Consider the following 21,545-nt stretch of genomic DNA (forward strand, 5'->3'; position numbering starts at 1 on the left):
TTGTAATTTGAAAAGAAAAAAGGAAGAAGCTCACACAAACATAAAATCAGATGATTCAAGGCTAAAAAAAAATTATAAAAAAAAATTGATCCCAATTTGGTCCCAAGTTGAAAACCTGTACAAATATAACCAAGAACACAAGTAACACAAATGCATTTTTTCACAATTTTAAAACATATGCTTTTTTCACAATTGCGCATCAAAATTTTGAATTTGATTTCTCCAAAACAAAATATAAAGAAATATCGTCTTGTGACATATCAAATGAAAGCCGGTACCGCTCTGAGAAAAATGATGCCTCTCCCACCTATTTATCTTAATTCTAGCCCAAGATATGTTAAAAAATGTAAAGCCATACCAGGCCAAAATTCACACTTTTTTAAAACTTTAGAAGTCTATAAAAAATTAACTGATGAAGAAAAAAATTCAAAACTTTTTATTTGTAATTAGCTTAAGTTGTACTTCATAAAAAATAAAAATAAAAAAAATCTAAAGACGTCAGGTAAAAAAAATATTCCTATTTGGATCACTTGATATGGAATGACCCCACTGTATATAGCAGTGATAGGAGATACATGTAATTATATAGTATATACAGCCTGTGTACAGGAGTATATATGTATCAGGCTCTGTATATAGCAGTGATAGGAGATACATGTAATTATATAGTATATACAGCCTGTGTACAGGAGTATATATGTATCAGGCTCTGTATATAGCAGTGATAGGAGATACATGTAATTATATAGTATATACAGCCTGTGTACAGGAGTATATATGTATCAGGTACTGTATATAGCAGTGATAGGAGATACATGTAATTACAATGTGATGTGTTGTATTGTGTATGTATAGTGGAAAGCTATATGTAAAGGTGAGTGAGTAGAGTGAGGGCTACTCCTGAGGTGACAGTAAGGAGTGTGCAGGCAGGTTGAGGCAGGAAATGGCAGGCAGTGTGTGTGAGTCTATAGCTGGGGCTAGGAGTCCTGCTTTTGTGAGTCTCCTGCTAGGAAGCCATGTTGTTTAGTGGCACCAAAAGTAGCCTGTGACTCAATCCTAAGGGAAAACTATGTTTGTGGAAAATTGCAAGCAAATCTATCAAGGCGTTTTAGCGTGATTGAGGAACAAACATCCAAACTCACAAACATCCAAACACACAAACTTTCACATTTATAATATTAGTAGGATAATAACCATAGAACAAGATCATCCCTCCTGGGGCTCTCTCAGTAGCCATATTCCCTACAGCTAACTGAACTTTCTCCATATAGAGCTCCTCTAAAGCATCCATATCTCGATCAAACTGGATAGTAGAATTTCTTGCACAAAATTTGCTGAGGATTATACTTCTAAGGACATATATGTGCATTAGTGAGTTTATTAGTAGCTTTCTTATGGACTATACATTTCCACTGGATAAAGCACAACATGTGATTTTCAGGGTAGCTACCCTAGTAATTTTATTTTCTCCAGGTAAAAGTAGATTGATCATATGGCAGACATACTCTCCGTGTTTTAACATTTTAACATCCATTTTGTTGTCATTAACGTGTTATTCTTGACCATTATAGACACCGGGTTTACATGATTTTCCTTCACCTAAAGTCCTAAGTGAAAATCATGCTTTAAATACTGTGAGCCAATACTGTGACCATAGATCAAAAATGTATGTAATTTCTGATCAGACAAAAACAAAATGAGATATTACTCTTGTGCTGCACTAAATGTAATGTTTTCATCATACACAATGTATAGTTTTAAGGTGGTCCATATTCATTATATGCCAAAATTAGTGGATACAGAGGATTCATCATCGGGAACGTTCTGATTCTCATCCCTAAAAGTGTAAGTCACTTGAAGGAAGGATTAGAGCATTGTATTTCAGTGTGCCTTGTTCTTTTTTTTTTTTTTTTTTTTAAAAAATGTAGATTGTGAGCCCCACATAGGGCTCACAATGTACATTTTTCCCTATCAGTATGTCTTTGGAATATGGGATGGAAATCCATGCAAACACGGGGAGAACATACAAACTCCTTGCAGATAGGTTTTTTGCCCTTGGCAGGATTTGAACACCAGGACTCCAGCGCTGCAAAGGCTGCAGTGCTAACCACTGAGCCACCGTGTGGCCCCATGCCTTGTTCTTTTGTCCTAATGAGTGCTTCCACCAAAAGTTTGGCAATGCCTTATTTCTGATTCCCCCCACTCATAAAACATGCAGATGTATAAGATGGGAGGAGGGGCATATTAGACAGTTGTCTGTCAAACCCTTGCTGAAATGATAGCTATACCAGTGGGTTATGCTCATACACATGCATGCTGAGCTCTATTGGGAACGCATGCTTTCTTAATCTGGATAGTAAGAAAGTCAATGTCAGGGGTCAGATCTCCTGTAACTAAATTAAATGGATAAGGCAACGCTGCCAGCAGTCCAGACCTTTTGCCTTGCAGTAACAGAGGAGTTGGGAGAATACCATACAAATTAAATGGTCTCTCCAGGCAAAATAGGGGTTTGTCAAACATCAATTTAACATGTATGACTGTCTTTAAAATTATGGTTTTAGAATGAACTTTTCTTTTCTTAACTTACGGTTCTACACATTTTAAAGGAAATGCCTTACAAACAATAGATGTGGTAGACAAGGCTCACTATGATAAAAGGCACACCAGGATATGCTGAATCAGATAACACATAGTAAGGGTGTTGGTAACAACAGAATCTAGTACTTTAGATATGGAAGGAACATTCTGCTTGAAAGACATAATTGGCAAATCCTTCACCGGCCTCTGTAGCTTGTCTCCCTTACAATCAATACCACTATAAATAATGGATGACTACCAAAGCCAATTAGAGGGCTGAACTCAATGGACATATGTTTCCCCACCTTGATCTACGTTCCTTTCTTTGTTGGGAAAAAAATAAGCTGCTACCAAGGATTCTATTAAAATAGATGAGGAGCAGGCGCTGATGAAAAATGGGGATATGCAGAGCTATTAAAGACCAGCTGCAATATAAAAAAGAAGCCATCAAGAACTTATTTCTAAAACTAATCCTGACTATATACATCCCATGTTACCAATATACCTTGAAACATAAAACTTAAGCATTGTAATGGTTCTTGTGAGGCAATAAAGACACTTATCTTGAATACAGAATAAAATCAGTAAAAAGTCATACTAGAAATCTCTTTCAAAAAAAGAAAAAAAAGCCATAAGGCAAAAAGGAATACTACGAAAGAAGTATGTGTTGTCTGAATATGGGAAAGGAATATGCAAATAACCCTCCTTGGTGGAAACGGGAACTTGCTCTAGAGTTTTGGATAGTAGCTTGCTGTAGATCAATGGTTCTCAATGGTCAAGAACCATATTACATGCAGCACTGCATGCAGGTCCCCCTTGCCCAGGAAGGACACCTACGCTAGCCACAGGTACCATGTGCAATACATGTTTGAAACCCGTACCAATGGAGATGCTCACTGCAGCTACTGACGCTTAGGGAGCGAGCGGTAAGCTGCATTCATCACGCACCGCTCTTCTGCATGCCGATGAATGCAGCTCGCAACTCGCTCCCGGGGTGCCATTAACTGAAATGAGCACCTTTATCAGTACTGATAGAACATCTCACTGTGCTTCTAAAACATGGCGCTCCAAAGCAAGAGTGTAATATAGGCATTGCTCAGTGTGAAGGCCATTAACTTACATGTGGGGGCCACCACAAAACGGTTATAAGTCATTTATAAGAGTGAATACTACTTGGTTGGGGACACTTGGTTGGGACACTCATTAGGGGGTACTTGAAATGAAAAGGTTGAGAAATACTGCTATAGATCAATGTCCAGGTTTCCTGAATCCTAATCTGTACACATCTGTACACATCAACGAGCTGTACCAACAGATGAGCAGAATATGCCTGAATTCAGAGATTTATTATCCTGTACACGTATTCAATCCCCCATGCACAACATTCATCAACGGGGCGAGTTACAGGAAAAACAAATACTACATCTAAAACTGAGAATATATTGTTAGGAGAATCTGTCTTAATGCCATAAACCAAATCTTCATCATGGAGTGCTATGGTTTCGACTGCCTAAATCATCAGGGTGATGGCATCTTGGCACTTGCCCATCCTAACCCCTGTTCTTCACCAATCCGTTACTCTGTGAGACGTTAAATATCCACTGACAGGAAATGTAAATTTGTAGCGGAAACAAGCATTCCCTTAGTACAGTGTTAACATTGCCTTTTATCCATTGCTACATTTGCATCGAAAGTTAAAAAAACAAACAAATAAATCTCATCAATAACCATTAATGGCTTCCTTAACTCAGACATGAGCTTCCTTTTCAAGCAAAACCACTGTTTAGCGGTATTTGTTTCCGTCATCAATTGTCATTAGTGGAAGGGGTTTCCAGTTAATGGCCATTTACCTGACATTATATGAATTGCTTTACAGCTGTACAAGCCATTCTCTTGTTCAGTACTTATGCTGTAAGTGTAGAAGTACCACATAAAATTACTATTACTCCCATACCACGATGAGATACGAGTCAAGTCATTTAGTTTGGAATACTCGAAAAAGGTAACAACAAATAAAATCACAATTTGTAATGATATTGCAAGCGACGCAGGGCTGATCAGCTCTAGAACACTACCTCCTCCAATAAATTCATTCTCCAGCAATGAGGTAATATGCACTTAACAGTGGTTTCCCAAAGGATGCAGAATCAATAGAAACTATTGTTTGTAGGAGCGTTTTTATATCCAGGCTGGCACAGGAACCAGACATTTTCCCTTGTGTTTTTCCTCAAAAAGAAAATGTTCTAACAATTCCCTTATCTGAGATCTGGCTCGTACAATATCCCTGTGCTTGCAAATTGTTATTCTAACCCTGTGATTAAGTATATAAATCCAGCAGCAGAAAGCATCGAATGGGAGCCACCTAGTGTAAAATGAGGCAAAGGCTGTGAAAAGATTACAAGCAGATGTTACATTAGTAGAATGGAAATGAATCCATCCAAACGAGACTCAAAGAGATAGTAGGAAGAACGAGCATTACATTGTTAGTCCTCATAACAAAAGGGATGCTAAGTGGCACATGGACAAGACAGGTTCTGGATACGGCTTATACTTATCAGGTTAGGTAGGGTTCACACTACCACTGAATTCCATTATGAAGGTGTCCGTTCCAAAACCCCCCAAAAAACAGACACCTAACATAATGGACACTAACTGATGGCTATCAGTTACTGTCTGTTATAACTTAGTTTCCCATAGACTTCAATGTTAAAAAAAATAACAGACACTTGCTGTCCATTTATTTCTATCAGACAGAAAAGTCCTGCATGTACGATTTTTTTTGTCTGCTGGAAAAAAACAGACTTGGGTGTAAACGTATTTGCATGGACATGCAAATAATCAATCACTTTCACGACTTGATAACTCTGCCCAAACTTACTGAGGAACAGTTGTTCCTTATTGGAGGAGGACATCATAGACGAGGATGTTAAAACTGCACTTAACACAGCCTCACTTATGGGGATACAAGCGAATAATATAAAAGATACCATCCCTCTGGCTTATAACGTACATGACCGAACTTTTCAATACAATATACAAAAACCATTGTGTGATAGATATATTTACAGACACATGCACACTTTTGATACCCAAACTGAACCACGACCCAAAGTTCCCACAGTCATATCCGTTGGTTTTGGAAATCGCAGCATGTCAATTATATCTACGGAAAATGCCGGCGGTTTTCCCGTAGATATAATGGTAACGGAAAGCCTGCAGAGGAAAACTCTGTGAACTTTCTGTTCTAAGTGCTGCGGGAAGAACTGTCTCATGTGGCCTTACAGCCTTAAACCAAGACTACAAACTATCAACTAAAATTGTAGAGATGAGATACCAATTGATTCTCTCTTCTATTCTCATGGTTTCCTCTTGAATAGACAGTCAAAAACATCCATAACGTGATTTGTGCCACAGACAGGAATAGACCCTTGATCAATTTTATTTTGGGTAACCATGGCACCTTACCCCTGTTTAGCGTTGACAGTATTATTAAACACAACAATGTGTTCCACTGATCCTTGGTGAAACATTGACTCTGAAAAACATCCTCAGAGCAACTAACATCGTGAAAGGGAACTCATCACTAGAGCCAATTAATAACCAAGTTTTTCTCAAGTTATCCGACGCAGAGTTTAGGTCCAGGCTTACTTAAAATGGTTATAAGTTTCTTGATCTTTGTTTTATATGTTATTTTTTATAAATATAAATTTAGATACACAGAGCATTAAGATGTGGCGGAGGCGACTGCTAGAGTCTACTACAGTATATTTTTTAATATTTTTAGGAAATATTAGCCAAATATTTGCACAGTTCAGGCTAAAAAGTTCAGTGGACCTGCCCTCCTATTAGGCTGCCATATTACACTAGTACATCTAAGTAACAGGTTCTCTTTCAAAAAGGTTACATTGTAACTCCCTTTTTCTTGCTATTGTGTCAGGGGCTGTTGGGGAACATTTCTGTAATATACTTTATTATTAACCTACATAACTTTCCTTCTAATAGAAAATAGGACGTAACTTTCTCCTTTCAACCCTCTAAAACTCTACTTTGTGCTGTGATTATGCAGAGCTGAAGCATTTGCCAAAAGTAGGATGGTCAATTCATATAGCTGTATCTTTGGTTTTATACCAACTAGAAATATGGTTCTGGTATCACAACAAATTTGAGATTCTCAGCTTTTACATGCTGTCAGGCAGTAGCAACTAGAAAAGAATTAAGAGATTTTACTAAACACACAGTTAGGATTGTGATTAGCTCTGTGGTTGACCCAGAGTTTTTATACTGACTGCCAGATTGGAGTCAGGAAGGATTTTTTTCCCCTGAAATGGGGCAATTGCCATGAACCTCATGGGGTTTTTTGCCTTCCTCTGGATCAATACTGTAGGGATTGTAGGGTTATAGGTTGGACTTGATGGACTGATGTCTTCATCCAACCTCATCTACTATGTAGTACTTCAGCCTTGCAGAGCTGGAGTCCTAGGTTTGAATCCATATAAGCACAACATCTGTAAGGTGTTTGTATGCACTCCCCATGTTTTTCTATGTCTCCTCCGCCACTCCAAAGACATACTAATAGGCAATGTAGATTGTGAGCCTTATAGGGGACATTGATTGAAGCGCAGCAGAATATGTTGGTGCTACACAAGTAAGCAAAAAAAACCAAACATAAATCTAATTTCAGGTTCTGTTATATCTAGTACTTCAATCTTGACAGCATATGAAAGCTAAAACTATAAGGTACAGCTATCTGCAGCGACCATTCCCCCTTTGGTAAATGCTTAAAGAGGACCTCTCAAGGTCCGGGGCACAGGCAGTTCTATCGCGCTGTAGAGTGTGAGCGGGGAGGAAATTCCCCCTCCCTCTGCTCACAGTGCTCGTCCATATTATCAGGAGGGGAGGGGGCGTTCCTCCCCGCTCACACTGTGCAGCGCAATAGGCGCTGCTGGGCAGAAGGGCGTCCCTGCCTAACTGTCAGAAATGTCCTTCTGACTGTAAAGCGCTATGGTACCGGGACCGATAGCGCTTTACCTGAGGCACAGATCGGGAAAGCCAACAGTGCGCTGAATTCAGCGCACTGTCAGCTTTCCAGCAGTATATAGAACTGCCTGTGCCCAATCTGATGAAAGGTCCTCTTTAAACTCTACATGCTGCATTAAGTACAGGTGTACACAATTTCTCTGGCAATGCTAAGAGCTTAACTCTACTTTCGTAGCGTTATTAAAAGGAAGTTTGATAGATTAAAAATGTTCACCACAGCCACTCTGACAAAACAGCAAAAAAAGAAGTACCATATATACTCGAGTATAAGCCGACTTTTTCAGCACATTTTTCATGCTGATAAAGCTCTCCTCGGCTTATACACGAGTCAGGGTCCACAGAGCACAGAAAACTGGAAGGACCTGGAAGGGGGAGGTCCTTTAGTGCTACTGTTCAGTGATTGGCTTGTCATGAGGTCACGTGACTGTGATGTCATCAAAGGTCCTGTAGTCACTGGTATGTAACATCTGCAGATAAGGTTGAGTCTAAATCCTAGTAGCTCCGCCCACACCCGAGTCCGATCACATGGTCATGACATCATCAGAGGTCCTTTAGCACACTAGGATTTAGCATCTACCCTGCAGATGAGTGGCCAGGATTCATTGTGTCTTATGGAAGATGTCTGTTGTATGGAGGAGAGGAAGCTACAGTAACGTGACACACACAGGGACCTTCCTTTAGTTACTCTGCCTAGTAATGTCAAGCATTTGGGGTTATTAATTTAGTTTCAGTAACTCCATGTGCCTCACATTAATAACAGTTAACCTCATCATGTCCCTCATATTAACCCATGTGCCCCATATAAGGGTTACTAATATGTGAGACACATGAGGGTACTAATGAAGGACCTTAATTATGAAGATACCTAGTTATTACCTCCATATGTCCCACATATCAGTAACTGTTATGTGAGGCACACAGGGGGTTAATGTGAGAGACATGATGGGGTTAACTGCTATTACTATGATTCCCATGGAGTTACTAAGCTGCAATGCACATGACCAGACTTTATATCTGCAATGGTGGATTTCCCCCCCTCAGCTTATACTCGAGTCAATAAGTTTTCCCAGTTTTTTGTGGTAAAATTAGGGGTTTCGGCTTATACTCGAGTATATATGGTAATACAAATAAAATAAATAAAATCTGGGTTACACTTTAAGCAACTGGGAATGTGTGATCATAAATGCAAAGCTTTGGTCTTATGTAATGACTGAGCTATATAGTACACACAATGGTGTGCCAATGTAGTCAATATATGTATTTAAAAATACAAGATGAGAGATGAATCCTTATGCATGGTATAAATGATATGTTTTTTCTCTCTATCAGGCCACCACGTGGCAAGTCTTTATTGTGTTCTCCATAGTGGCTTACTACCAAGGACGAATGTAACTGATTTTATACTAATTCTGATCTGAAATGGATTTTTAGTCTAAATCCTCAAAACATGTGCACATAAAAACAACCCTGTATCCACCAGTATACAATATCATACACTCCAGTATCCAGAACTAAAGCCAGTTTTCAGTAGCCAAGTGCAATAATAGTTATAAACTAGAAATGAAACCAGAGTCAGAGAAGCGTCCAAGTAACCATTCCTTTTATAATGCAGGATATACAATAGGATGAAGGGATGGGATTCTAAACTTTGCCCCCAACTTAATCTGATAAGGAAGTTAGGTCTCCTATACATAAGAGATAGTTGGCTAGACAAAATTGTTGGGTGCAGCCCAATGATCTCATATGAATAAAGATCTTAACGCTTCACAGAAACTTTGTTGCGATAGGGTCACAGATATTAATGAAACTGATGCACTACCTCCATATTTTCCTACAAAAGGTACACTTTTGGGCTACTTACAATGATCATTGGGCCGCTATCAGGGTCCATTCACACAGAGTTTTTTGCTGCTGATTTTGCCGCTGAATCCGCACCAGAATCCACGTGGAAAAGCGGAAAAAGGAACCCATTGAAGTCAATGGGAGGCTTTTTTCCCCACATGGATTCTGACGCAGATTCAGCGTCAAAAAACTCTATGTGAATGGAACCTTAAATGCCATCCAACCTTTTTTCTCCTATGGTCACAGTGGAGCATTATGTTCATTGGAACCATTTCAATATAAAACATTCATTAGAATTATCTGCTACAGCATACCCTCCCCCCCCCCCCTCAATAAAAAAAAATAAATAAAATATTTACCATGAAATGAGGTTGTGTCAGAATACGCTTCAGCTCTTTTGCATCATTATTTTCAGGGTAACAAGATATTTCTTCCAAAACCTACAAATGACAGCAAAGAGTTAGAAGTGTCATTAACAGCAAAGAATTACAGTATTACTAGAATTTAGAAACATTTTTATTTTTTAACTCTTCAGCCAACCAAATCTGGAGTAGTGGTGCAGCCACCGAAACATGATCGCCATCAGATAAAACTGTTCAAATTGTTGCCGGGAAAGGTCTGATGAGAACATAAAAGGTAGAGTCTGAAGAAAGCCAAGACCTCTGGATCCCCTTACACCATTCCATGTAATACTACGCTGGGTCTCAAGAAATTCAAAAGCGCAATAGTGGGGTCAGAGAAACCTCAAATGCAAGCCATGATAAGCAGATAGGGCTCAGGTAATTATGGAGGAGTATGTAGAAATAAATTCACTTCGGAAAAGTTTATTTTTCCAGATTCAATGCAGTAAGTGCGCAAGGTTCTCCACCACAGCTTTAAAAGAGGACCTTTCACCTCCTGGGGAACATGCGGTTTTATATACTGCTAGAAAGCCGACAGTGCGCTGAATTCAGCATACTATCGGCTTTCACGTTCTGTGCCCCTGGTGAAGAGCTATCGGTTCCGGTACCGTAGCTCTTCACTGTCAGAAGGGCGTTTCTGACAGTAAGTCAGGAATGCCCTTCCTCACAGAAGCGTCTAAAGCTTTGTACTGTGAAAGCGGGGGGAGGGGGGGGGGGACGCTTCCCTCCCCTCCTGATAGCACTTGTCCATAGACCATGAACATAATCATATCTATATTTGTACATAAGTAGTTAAAAATTCTGCAAAGTTTTAAAGATTTTCTCTAACTTTCTTAGTGGTGACAGCCTGTTGTCTTGATCGGTTGCCATGGATACGACCACTAATGCAGAAACTTTCTATGGTCTGGGACTTGTCAGGAACCCAGTCACGATGTTCTTATTGTAGATGGGTTATGAGGCAGGGACACTACATGTATCAGAAGATATCCCGGCCACAATAAGGAAATCATGACGGATGTTCTGAGTTTAGAAAGGTCCTGCATTCATGGTCGTATCCACTGGCCACCGATCAAGATAACAGACTGTGACCACAAGATATTTAGAGAAAATCTTTAAAACTCTGCAAAATGTTTAATTGCTTATATTTGCAAAAATGTTTAACTTTTAATTATCTACAAATTTAAAAATATTTATGGTCATGGGAATACCCCTTTAAGGTCTTGGAGACCAGGCATGGAAACTTTCATATGTGCTTAGCTGTGCATACTGAAACGTCAGTGCCTGCTGCCATCAAACCTTGTTGCAGGGCTTTTGTAGTCACTACTCCTGGTAGCAGCTACCTCTTTCTTCTATGGCCAGGTAAATAGGTTTTCCAGTTTTTAGCACTGACAGACTATCAGTATTTGGTCTGACACCCAGGACCCCTGCAGATCACAGCACAGCTCTCTGTAATAGCTTCATACTGTGAGGCGAGCTGCTCACTCACGGTATAAACTATAGTGGTGAGTGTAGTAGGTACTGCAGCGCTGTCCTATAGACCAGATTACTTGCTGACTAGGCTTCCAAGAGTATCTCTAGAAACAGTTGGTGCGATTCCTATATTTTTGTACCTTTTTTTTAATATAATTCTGCAAAGCAATGATCTGCTCATCACTTTTTGGGGATTCTTTTCACGGGGTTGAATGATGCAGTAGTTATTAAAAGTGACATGTTGTGTTGAATTTGAAGCCATTTAAATTTTTCTTGTGTGACTGTTTTTTGCAAACAGATGAAACTTAATGCATTTTGCTAACAAGCGTAATTTGCAATAATTCTGATTGTAACTGTATGTAAAGATAGCACAGGAATACACAATAGCTAATGGACACAGCTTTTCTACTTCTCTTCTCTGCACAGGGCAATACCTAGAACACTCTTCCACAGATGTCAATAAACATGTCTTGTCTATTGTGTCTATGATTTATCACCTCTTTAGGATCTCTCTAATGCTGCTCAGGTAAGACGGCTACATCCATAATAATGGAGAGAAAGAACACAGACAAAAAAAAAAATAAAATCCACAACCAGGAAAAAACTAAAAAACAAACCCCGAACTAGAGAAAAAAAAAAAAAAAAAAAGAATAAGTTTCACTGGTTTATTAAGTAAAACATGGACTGCGTTTCTCAGCCTGGTTAAAGGGAGTTTTAAGTCAGCCATAATTCCTGGCCAGATAGATCCTGAAAACTGAACTCACCTGATTGTCTATCACAGTTTATACACCATTTTTCAGATCTCCCCTTCTGTACTCTCCATCAGCCCCATGATGAGTACACAAATCACATGGACAGCTAGATACAGCACCATCTGTACTTGCTGACAGGAGAGTATAGAGCAGGGGTATGGAACCTTCACCTCTCCAGCTGTTACAAAACTACATCTCCCAGCATGCATACTTGCTCTGCTGTTCTTGGAACTCCCATAGAAGTGAATGGAGCATGTTGGGAGTTGTCGTTTCACAGCAGCTGGAGAGCCGAAGGTATAGAGCCAAGTGGTTGGACCCCTGCAAATCTGAAACTTATTCCCTATCCACAGTATAGAGGATATAGTCGCTTTTACAGGGAATCTGTTAATTTCTAGGGATGAGCGAGTAGTATTCGATCAAATACCCCCTGCATAGTTATTGGTGTAAAAATAGCGCCAGGGAAGGTGGGAAGGGAAACAAATTTTTACTGCGTTTACTGCGTGGTATTCGACAGAGTACACCAATAACTATGCAGGGGAGGTATTCGATCGAATACTACTCACTCATCTCTATTAATTTCTCTATTTCTATAATTTCCATTGCTGAGCACAATTCATACTGTTGAAATTCCTGAGCATTAGATTTTAGATTGTACACACTGATTTATAGTGCTGTAAAAAGAATTTGTGCTCTACATCCCTTACATATGACTCCTACCGCTATCTATTCTTTGATATCTCTTTTGTTATTACATTTTTGTTCAGACTTGCTGGATACCCAATTTATACTTCAGCTTCCATTCTGTTTAAGAATTGTTCTGTTAGATCTCTGAATTCACGACTCCTTCATAAATAAGACAATTTTCCAGGTCCTGGGGCTTAAAAGACACCATACATTCTTGTGCAAATACCGCTATGACTGATTGCTGATATGTTTTTACTTTGGAGATACTGAATTTGCCCTACAAATCATGTACAGTAGTAGGATTTACAATAGACAGCGTAAGGATCAATATGAGTGACTTTACTGTGTTCATTCATCTTTTTCTTTTACACTAAACAATTGATTTACCATAAATCAAGTGGTAAATGCCTTTCATAGCAACATGTGACAACTCTTAGAGCTATGTTGGAACTATCCATAATATCAACAGGAATTTTTCATCAAATTCACAAATATATAAAATGTATTTTTGAAGGTATGTATCGTATATACTCGAGTATAAGCCAACCCGAATATAAGCTGAGGCCCCTAATTTTACCACAAAAAAATGGGAAAACTTACTGACTCGAGTATAAGCCGAGGGGGGGAATGCAGCAGCTACTGGAAAATTTAAAAAATTAAAATGGTCGGAGTTTTGGGGTGCAGTAGATGCTGGGGAAAGGGAGGGGGTGTTTTGGTTGTCTGTCTGCCCCTTCCCTGAGCACTGTTTTTTTTCCCCCACTTGGAATTCAGCCTGGCTGAATATAGGGTATCTGCAGTGCTCCTATTAACCCCTTCCCAACGGAATAGGAGCACTGCAGATACCCTATATTTAGCCTGACTGTAGTCAGGCTGAATTCCAAGTGTGTGTGTGTGTGTGTGTGTGTGTGTGTGTGTGTGTGTGTGTGTGTGTGTGTAAAAAACCTAGTCTCAGGGAAGGGGCAGTTCGACAACTTTTTTTCCTGCTACAGCATTTACCGTACAGGACAAATATTTTTATAGATTTGTAGAACTCTGATTGCGGGCATTAGCTCCGGCATTACCGCTGTAAGAGTTACAGCGGAGGTGCCGGTCGGTATGGCGACCGCTCTGGAGCAGAGCGGCGCCACTATAGTTACAGACCCGGCATTCGGACCTGACAAACAAACACCAGGGCGTGTGCCGGGCCCACAGCATCGCCACGCTCCTGGCAGGAGCATGGCGATGCTATTCATTTCAAACTGCAAAAGTACTTACGGTACTTCTGCTAGCAGGCCCGGAACGCAGATAATGCCGGGTGCGGGCCTGAGTTTATGTGGCCACATCACCCAGCGTGTGATGGAGTGGGGGGAGCAGGGTCTGCGTTCCAGGCCTACTAGCAGAAGTACTGCAAGTACTTCTGCAGTTTGAAATGAACAGCATTACCACGCTCCTAACAGGAGTGTGGCGATGCTGCGGCCCAGCACCCGCCCCGGTGTCTGTATGCCGGGTCTGTAACACTAAATATTGCTGAACTACTGTAATGACTCGAGTATAAGCCAAGGCAGACTTTTTCTGCACAAAAACTGTGCTGAAAAACTCGGCTTATACTTGAGTATATATGGTAAATTTACAATTATAGTTTCTCTCATGTGGGTGATATTGGGATTGGAAAAGCGGCAGATTCAGATTCTGAACTTCACCACTTAAAATGTTTTATGTAATGGCAAAATTTAGGACAGATGTTTTCTTTGCAGGTTAAACTCTATCTTAATGATACATTTTATTCATTAATTCCGAATAAAATCAATATTATGTAATTAAAGGAAACAGAAAGGAGGAAATACACCGTGACGGCTCCTAGCAGAACAAAATGTACAGTTCCTTCTTCCACCCACTAAGAAAAACTATATTCTAAGAACACATGAAATGCCCAAATGAAGGCCATCCCATAATTGTATCTGAAATTCTTATACACATATGAATAATTGATTATGTTTTCATTTTGTACCACTTTATTCTCTGTTCTATTAGAAAGTCACATGAAGTAAATTGTAGCGACAGTACTTTATCCTGCCCCATCATGTGCGGGGTCAATTAATTCCCTTTCTATTGCTGCCCTCCTGTAATTGTTCTGTTGCACCAAAATTATAAAGTAGAAAAAAATAAAAATAAAGCCATATGCAAATTACCTGAAGTAGTTATGGTGGGCGGGAGCAGCTTGCTAGTCACACCTTCTGAGAATGATTTACATCTCCCTTGTGGCGTCAAGGGGCGAGGACACTGTACGGGAGATCTCAATCACGACCAGGAAGGGTGATTAGTAAATTGACATTGCGACTACGCTGAAGCTGCTCTCTACCCGCTGTGACTACTTAGCCTAATTTGCATATGACTTTTTTTTTTTCACTTTCAAACATTTATATCATCATATTGATGCAACAGAAAGATTACAGGACGGCAACAATGGAAAGGGAATTACTTGATCCTGCACGTGATGGGGCCAAGTCATGGGAATAAACAACTGGTTCCCTTTAATGGTAATTGGACTGACTTCAGTAATTTCTCCATTTTGTTAGCTGATTAAGCAGACAGGACGTGTTTAAATGACCTGTGATAAAAATCCTACATAAACATAGCAAATACTTATTGAAGAATAATACCTGCTCTTAGGATTTGTTGCCTACAAAATAGAAGCCAGATTTCAGCTAAATAATAGAGCAATTCATTAGGGAGATTTGTTCTACAGAAAGCCTCCGACCAAGTGACTAAGTGTCAGAGAGTGGATATTGCGCTCATTATTACATCTTCCTGTGTCTGGCCCGTTCTAAGCATTAACAGTGCATTCTAAATAGACCTGAATCGAGATTTGATTGAATCACTGTAATGAGATCAAAAGCATGAATAGTAAAATGGAAGAGAAAAAAAGAAAAAAAGCTAATTACCTCTTTGGCTCGCTGTACAGCATCACTCGGAGGATTCCTGATTTGTGGCGAAGACTTTGTATTGATTTTGTCATAAAGCTAAAATCAAATGACAAGAATAATGGAATGAAGCAAGGTTCTGTGATCAAACATGATAGAAGTACATAAAAATCCAGATTTTTAATAACTGAGTACTAAGCAGTACTTTAAGTAGGCTCTTTAAGGGTTGCTTGTATTTGGTCTCCAGCACACAGAAATGCTGGGAATAATGTACAAGTCCTTCCTAATGCAGTACACTTCTAGAAAGTTTCCTGCTGTAATAGCTGTCTCGAGGAAGTGATGAAAATCCCTAATTAAGCTCTGGCAAGCTGTTTTTTTCCTGCAAGGAATGTGAAGACGTAAGATTAGGCTACAACCGCTTCCCTATTACCATTTATGAACTAGAACACCGCTGAATATATTTCTTCTATGGGATGGCACAGTACTAGAAACTGCACCGAGGATCATTACTAAAATATTCAGACGCGAAGGAGATAGCATCTACATCAGTCAAAGTTTAGTGAAAGAAACGCTATATAAACCTAATAACATACTGAATAGTAACATCCTAATAACTCAGTTACCATGACTGACAACACAAGTGGAGACTTTACTGCAGTTACGATTTTACTTTAACCATTCGTAAATCAAATAGTATGGTAATTCAATAAACAGCAGATGACAATAAATATAATGTATATAATGTTAACTAAATCACTTACACTTACAGAGACCTATAAAGTAAACACTGTCAGTCACAATAAAAATGGGAGAGCACATAAGAAAAACCTAAAGTGTTCAATAAGCAAAAACCTCCAAAAGTAAAATGTTACTTACAGGACAACATTTGAAGCTTATCATGAAGTTCTACAGACAAGTCATCATGTGTCTAGTAGCAGTAAACAGATCATATATCACATCACACGATCAAATTTATTTTTAGCTATGTGTTAACCTGGATAGGCATGCCAAATCAACGAGAGGCAAAAACAAAACTAAACAAGTCTCCCCAGTTTTGTAAAAGTTCAGTAAAGTTTGTCCCCAATGGGTTCTGTTTACTTGACCACAACCTGCCTTTACACCTATCACTGTTGCAGCCGATAACTAGAATCAGGCCAGTGATGGGCTCCAGTGGTCACAGGACATCAGTAATGAAAAACTTTAACCGGAGCCCTCTACAGAGCATTCTTGATAGCACCAGATATGGGCACTGTAGCGGTATCTCAGATACTTCAAATGGATACAACTATAACATCCATAACTGCGATTATCAACAACGCAGTGAATGGAACAGCGCAGCACCCAACATATAAACACGTGGAGACCTGAGTGCTCTGGAAAAAAACTGATACGCAAGTGTCCTAAGGCCGGGTTCACACGGAGTATTTTGGCTTGTAATTTGGTACGCAGACGCCGCGGGTGCTTTTGCGGGCCGTATACACTCCCATTATTTTCAATGGGAGCAGGTACCGTATACGCATCGTGTGAACCCAGCCTAACTTAGATAGCCTCAATAAGACTCCATAGGGTGCCAGATACTGATGTACTCGTATTATCCTCATGTTGCCTTAAAAGAACTGTTTAAATGCATTAAGAAGGGATACAGCTGCAAATCAATCGTGTATCAGCTCCCAGACACTGTTATTACTCCTCATTAAGATACCTAACATGTTTTTTTCTACATAATAAAGTAACCCATCAGGGGCATAGGCAGAGTGGATTATGCATAGCTGGATTTTTTGAGAGTGAGATTCCCCACAGTCTCCCGGCAATGATGTACGGCTGTACATTAGTGCTGGGATAGTAAGCGAGGACTCCCTGTAAAAAATCCAACTCTGCATATTCCGGCCTTACATTATCGCCAGATGATCCAGAGAAACACACACACAAAAAGTGGATCAAAGAAGTCATAGTGCACCAGAACTAGCCAGCGCTGTATACAGTGCGGAGGCTGCAAACAATTCTGTGAGGTCAATCTTTTTTTTTTTTTTTTTTTTTTTTAAACTTTAATAAGACAGAGCTTACAGTACCTTTCCCAGCCATAGTGTACTGAACTGTGCTAGTGTCTGGAGTAGGACATCTTTCCCCTCCACCCAATCCGGTATTGATGACCTTTCCTATCACTATATGAATAGATTGTCAGTTTTAAAGTCTTAAAATATTCCTTTAATCCCCACCTACAATTGATTCCATTTTCACTTGTAAGAAAACTGAAGAAATTGCCCTTGCAACCCTTCAAAACTGTAAGGGTGCGTTCACACGGAGTAACGTGCCGCGTGATCTGGCACGTATACGGCGTGTGAGAGTTTGCACGCCGTAAAAGCTCCCATTGATTTCAATGGGAGTTAGGATCATATACGCCGCGTTATTTTGCGTGAACCCCACGGACGTGAATACATAACAGAAAAAACTCAGATGTTGGTGGGTCACACAGTGTCCCACATCAGAAACACATTCGATTGTGTGCTTGGGGTCTAAATCATAGGTTTATTCAGCGGTACTGAAAAAAGCTCCAGAAAACACATTTTAGGTGAATGGGACCCTTGTATTAAGTACACAATTACCCATTTCTTGAGAAATTGGTCTCATACATCCTGAAATGCCCTGAAGGAGTCAAAATTTGAATAGAGATGAGCGAACACTGTTCGGATCAGCCGTTCCAAACAGCACGCTCCCATAGAAATGAATGGAAGCACCTGGCACGGCGACCGGCAAAGTGTACGTGCCAGGTGCTTCCATTCATTTCTATGGGAGCGTGCTGTTTGGAACGGCTGATCCGAACAGCGTTCGCTCATCTCTAAATTTGAAATGTTTGTCTGTAACACAACGCAGTTTGTGCACTGAAGGGCTGAAGAGCGGTTCGGTTATGAGAATCTGCAGATAACAGTGAAGCATGGTGGAGGTGACGGACAAGTCTCAGGAAATGGAGTTGGGGATTTGATCAAAATTAATGGTGTTCTCAACGCTAAGAAATGCAGGCAAATGATATTTATCCATCTTGCTTTATACTGAAGATGACAATGACTGCAAACATGCAGCCAATGCTATTGCGAACCAAATTAATAGTAAAGAACATGGAGTGATAGTGATGACGTGGCCCCCGTACAGAATACTGATCTCACTGAGTCTGCCTGGTATAACATGAAGTGTCAGAGGGTTTAAGCAAACCTACATGTACAGATCTGTGATTAGTTCTCCAAAATGTTTGGAATACCATTGCTGCCAAGTTCCTTCAAAAACTATGTGCAAGTGTACAGAATAGATTTGATGCTGTCTTGAAGGCACCAAATATTGATGCGATTTAGATTTCTCATTCACTTCATCTTATTCAAAAAATATTAACATTAATACTTTGCGAAAGCTTTACATAGGTGTGTTAAATTGCAAAGTACTGCATATATTTAATATATATATTTCTAATAAACGTCGCATTTTTCAAAATCCCCCCATAGACATCTGTAAAGCCGCCTTTTACAAGTGCAACACTTTAGAAACGAATGGCGCCGTTTCTTTGAGTTAGTGCATATTCTGAATCTCCAAGCACCACAATACAAAAGCAAATTACTTAAATGTGTTTTATGAGTCGTGCAATAGTAAGAGCTAGAGCACGGATTCTCGCTGTACAGTCGCTGTGTAATGACCTTGGGCTGTAATCATTCCCATTTAATGTTTTCCTCTTCCACAAAGGAAAGCTGTAAATTTCCTGCTTGCCAGTGACAAAGTCCTCTCTGGGCTGTTATCTATTTCATGTGGAAGCAGGTGGAGCTCAGTCAACAGTGAACAGGATTAATAATCAAAGTAATGGCTTCAGTTTCCTTAGTAAATAATGTACAGTACAACAAAGCTTGATGAAAAGATGAACTTTAGTCCATTACCTAAACTATCATCTATGGCTAGGTAAATACATGGTCTATAAAAAGAAGGCACTATTTGAGGTTTCATGGTGCACAGCAGATTTAAAGAAACACCAACTAAAAAAAATTTCTTCATAAATCTCCTTTTTAAATCCAATTTTAATATCATCATCTCTTATTAGTCACTCAATAAGCTCATCCAAGACGCCCCCTAATTTCCTCACCGTCCTTGCATGATGCAGACAAAATGGCAACAACAGGAGTCTACTCAACCAAGTGTCTTATGTTCAACTGCCCTGCCCCATTAACCTAAACAGATCATCAGGAAACAGACGTGTTTTATATAGAATATCTACAAGGCTTTGCTAGTTTAAAAGATTTTGCTCTTGTTCCTATAGTAAACAGAGGGTGGAGCAAGTTTATCTTGCCCCACCCACATTTTCTGGTGAAGCAGAAGGTCACCAATACTAACATACCCCCAAATCCATCATACTTACCTGTCTTTCTGTTTGGACCTTCTGGGTATGGGACGTCACTTGTTCTGGGCTACTATGCACGCCGGCTCTATTGTGCCAAGCAGCCAGCAGTCGTCAAGAAGTGGAGACGCTGGCCATCCAGAAGTAATGAAGTTCCATGCCCAGAAAGTAAGTATGATAAGGTGGAAGGGATTGAGTTGGTTAGGAAGGGCTAGTAGTGGAGTCTAGTTAGAGAAAAAGGGAGCAGTTGTGAGTGAGAAAGGGGGGGAAAAGGAGTCAGCTCTGAATGAACCGCAAGGTATAAAGGTAGTAGGAAAACAGAATAGGGAGATACTCATGTAAACAAATGCAGAAGATGTCAGGAGCTCCCAAAGAAACCCAGAAATCACTCAAAACACTGCTAAAAGGCATTTGGTTGCACTTATTAACCTATTAATAGCACTAACCGACCTTTTTTGAAAAATTATTCCCTCTACCCAGAAAACCCCTTTAAAGAATTTTTTCTCTAGCTATATGATGGAAACTAAATAAACACCACAACAGCTACTTAATAAATCCCCTACTACACCAGCACTCATATCTTGTATATGTGCCTGTATAACCAGTGATGACTGCCATAAATCACTGGCCTCAGCAAAGAACGGCCCAGATTAGTGACTGGAGGATCGGATCTTAGCATACAGGGAAATACGGTAGTCCCCAACATCTCAGGGAAGGGTTTCCCATCTGCTTTGTAGTAATATTCTAATTTTTTTATGTTTTGCTTTAAAAAAGGTAACCACACACTAGACACTTCAGGCATTGTACAGTTGTTGTACTACACCAGTCAACAAAAGATGCGTTGACACATAAGCAACAGGAAAGCAATTCATTTACAAAGTCAGATTCTGATATTTTTGCTTGTATGGATACTCTAATATTGCTTCGCTTTTATAGTCATCTTCAAGTCTATTTTAATATCCTGAAATGTTAGGTACTTTTTTCACTTGTTCCTCATGTTCTTAATTTCCTGTAGTTTAAATTAAGCCCTTTTAGGAATTGAGATCTAAACCTCATGAAGTTTCATCCCGTCATTGGCTACTACGTCACAATAATCTATAATCAATCAATAAATAGATAAATCACAGTATCAATAACCGAACCCAAGATAAACTTCTGCATGAAGAGGGTACATTTCTCACAAAAGGCACATGTAATGCATAAGACATCTAATAAGCCTTGATTCAAGTCTGACTGTAGGCACTGAAAGCACTAGGAGTGTAAACTAATGCCAGAACAGGAATATGCAATAGCCAGGGATGTTCTGCTCACACAAACCTTCCTGTCAGCAGACAGAGAATCACAGCAGTGGACAGAGGTCTCACTGTGACCAGAGGAGAGGAAGGTAAGATGAAGGGACTAATCTGTCTTACTATTGGATATAGTCTGAGGTGCCTATAAGCTCCTGTCACACCTGTTTCTGAACTGAACAAACGTATATATGTGAAAGGAATAGCAATTCCTTGTGTGGGGA

General features: G+C 39.7%; 1 protein-coding gene across 11 annotated transcripts in view; it reads right to left on the reverse strand.

Annotated features, from left to right (window-relative positions):
* CASK (calcium/calmodulin dependent serine protein kinase) overlaps positions 1-21,545 on the reverse strand; it is a 211,070-nt gene that overhangs the window by 63,535 nt on the left and 125,990 nt on the right. For all 11 annotated transcript variants that reach the window (XM_075264016.1, XM_075264013.1, XM_075264012.1 and 8 more), the window contains 2 exons: positions 15,685-15,762; positions 9,816-9,896 (listed from right to left, as the gene is read on the reverse strand). In XM_075264016.1, the coding sequence (XP_075120117.1) occupies positions 9,816-9,896; positions 15,685-15,762 (159 nt within the window). The remainder of the gene's footprint in view (positions 1-9,815; positions 9,897-15,684; positions 15,763-21,545) is intronic.

The sequence above is a fragment of the Leptodactylus fuscus genome, chromosome 2, assembly GCF_031893055.1.
Source record: "Leptodactylus fuscus isolate aLepFus1 chromosome 2, aLepFus1.hap2, whole genome shotgun sequence".
Lineage (NCBI taxonomy): Eukaryota > Metazoa > Chordata > Amphibia > Anura > Leptodactylidae > Leptodactylus > Leptodactylus fuscus.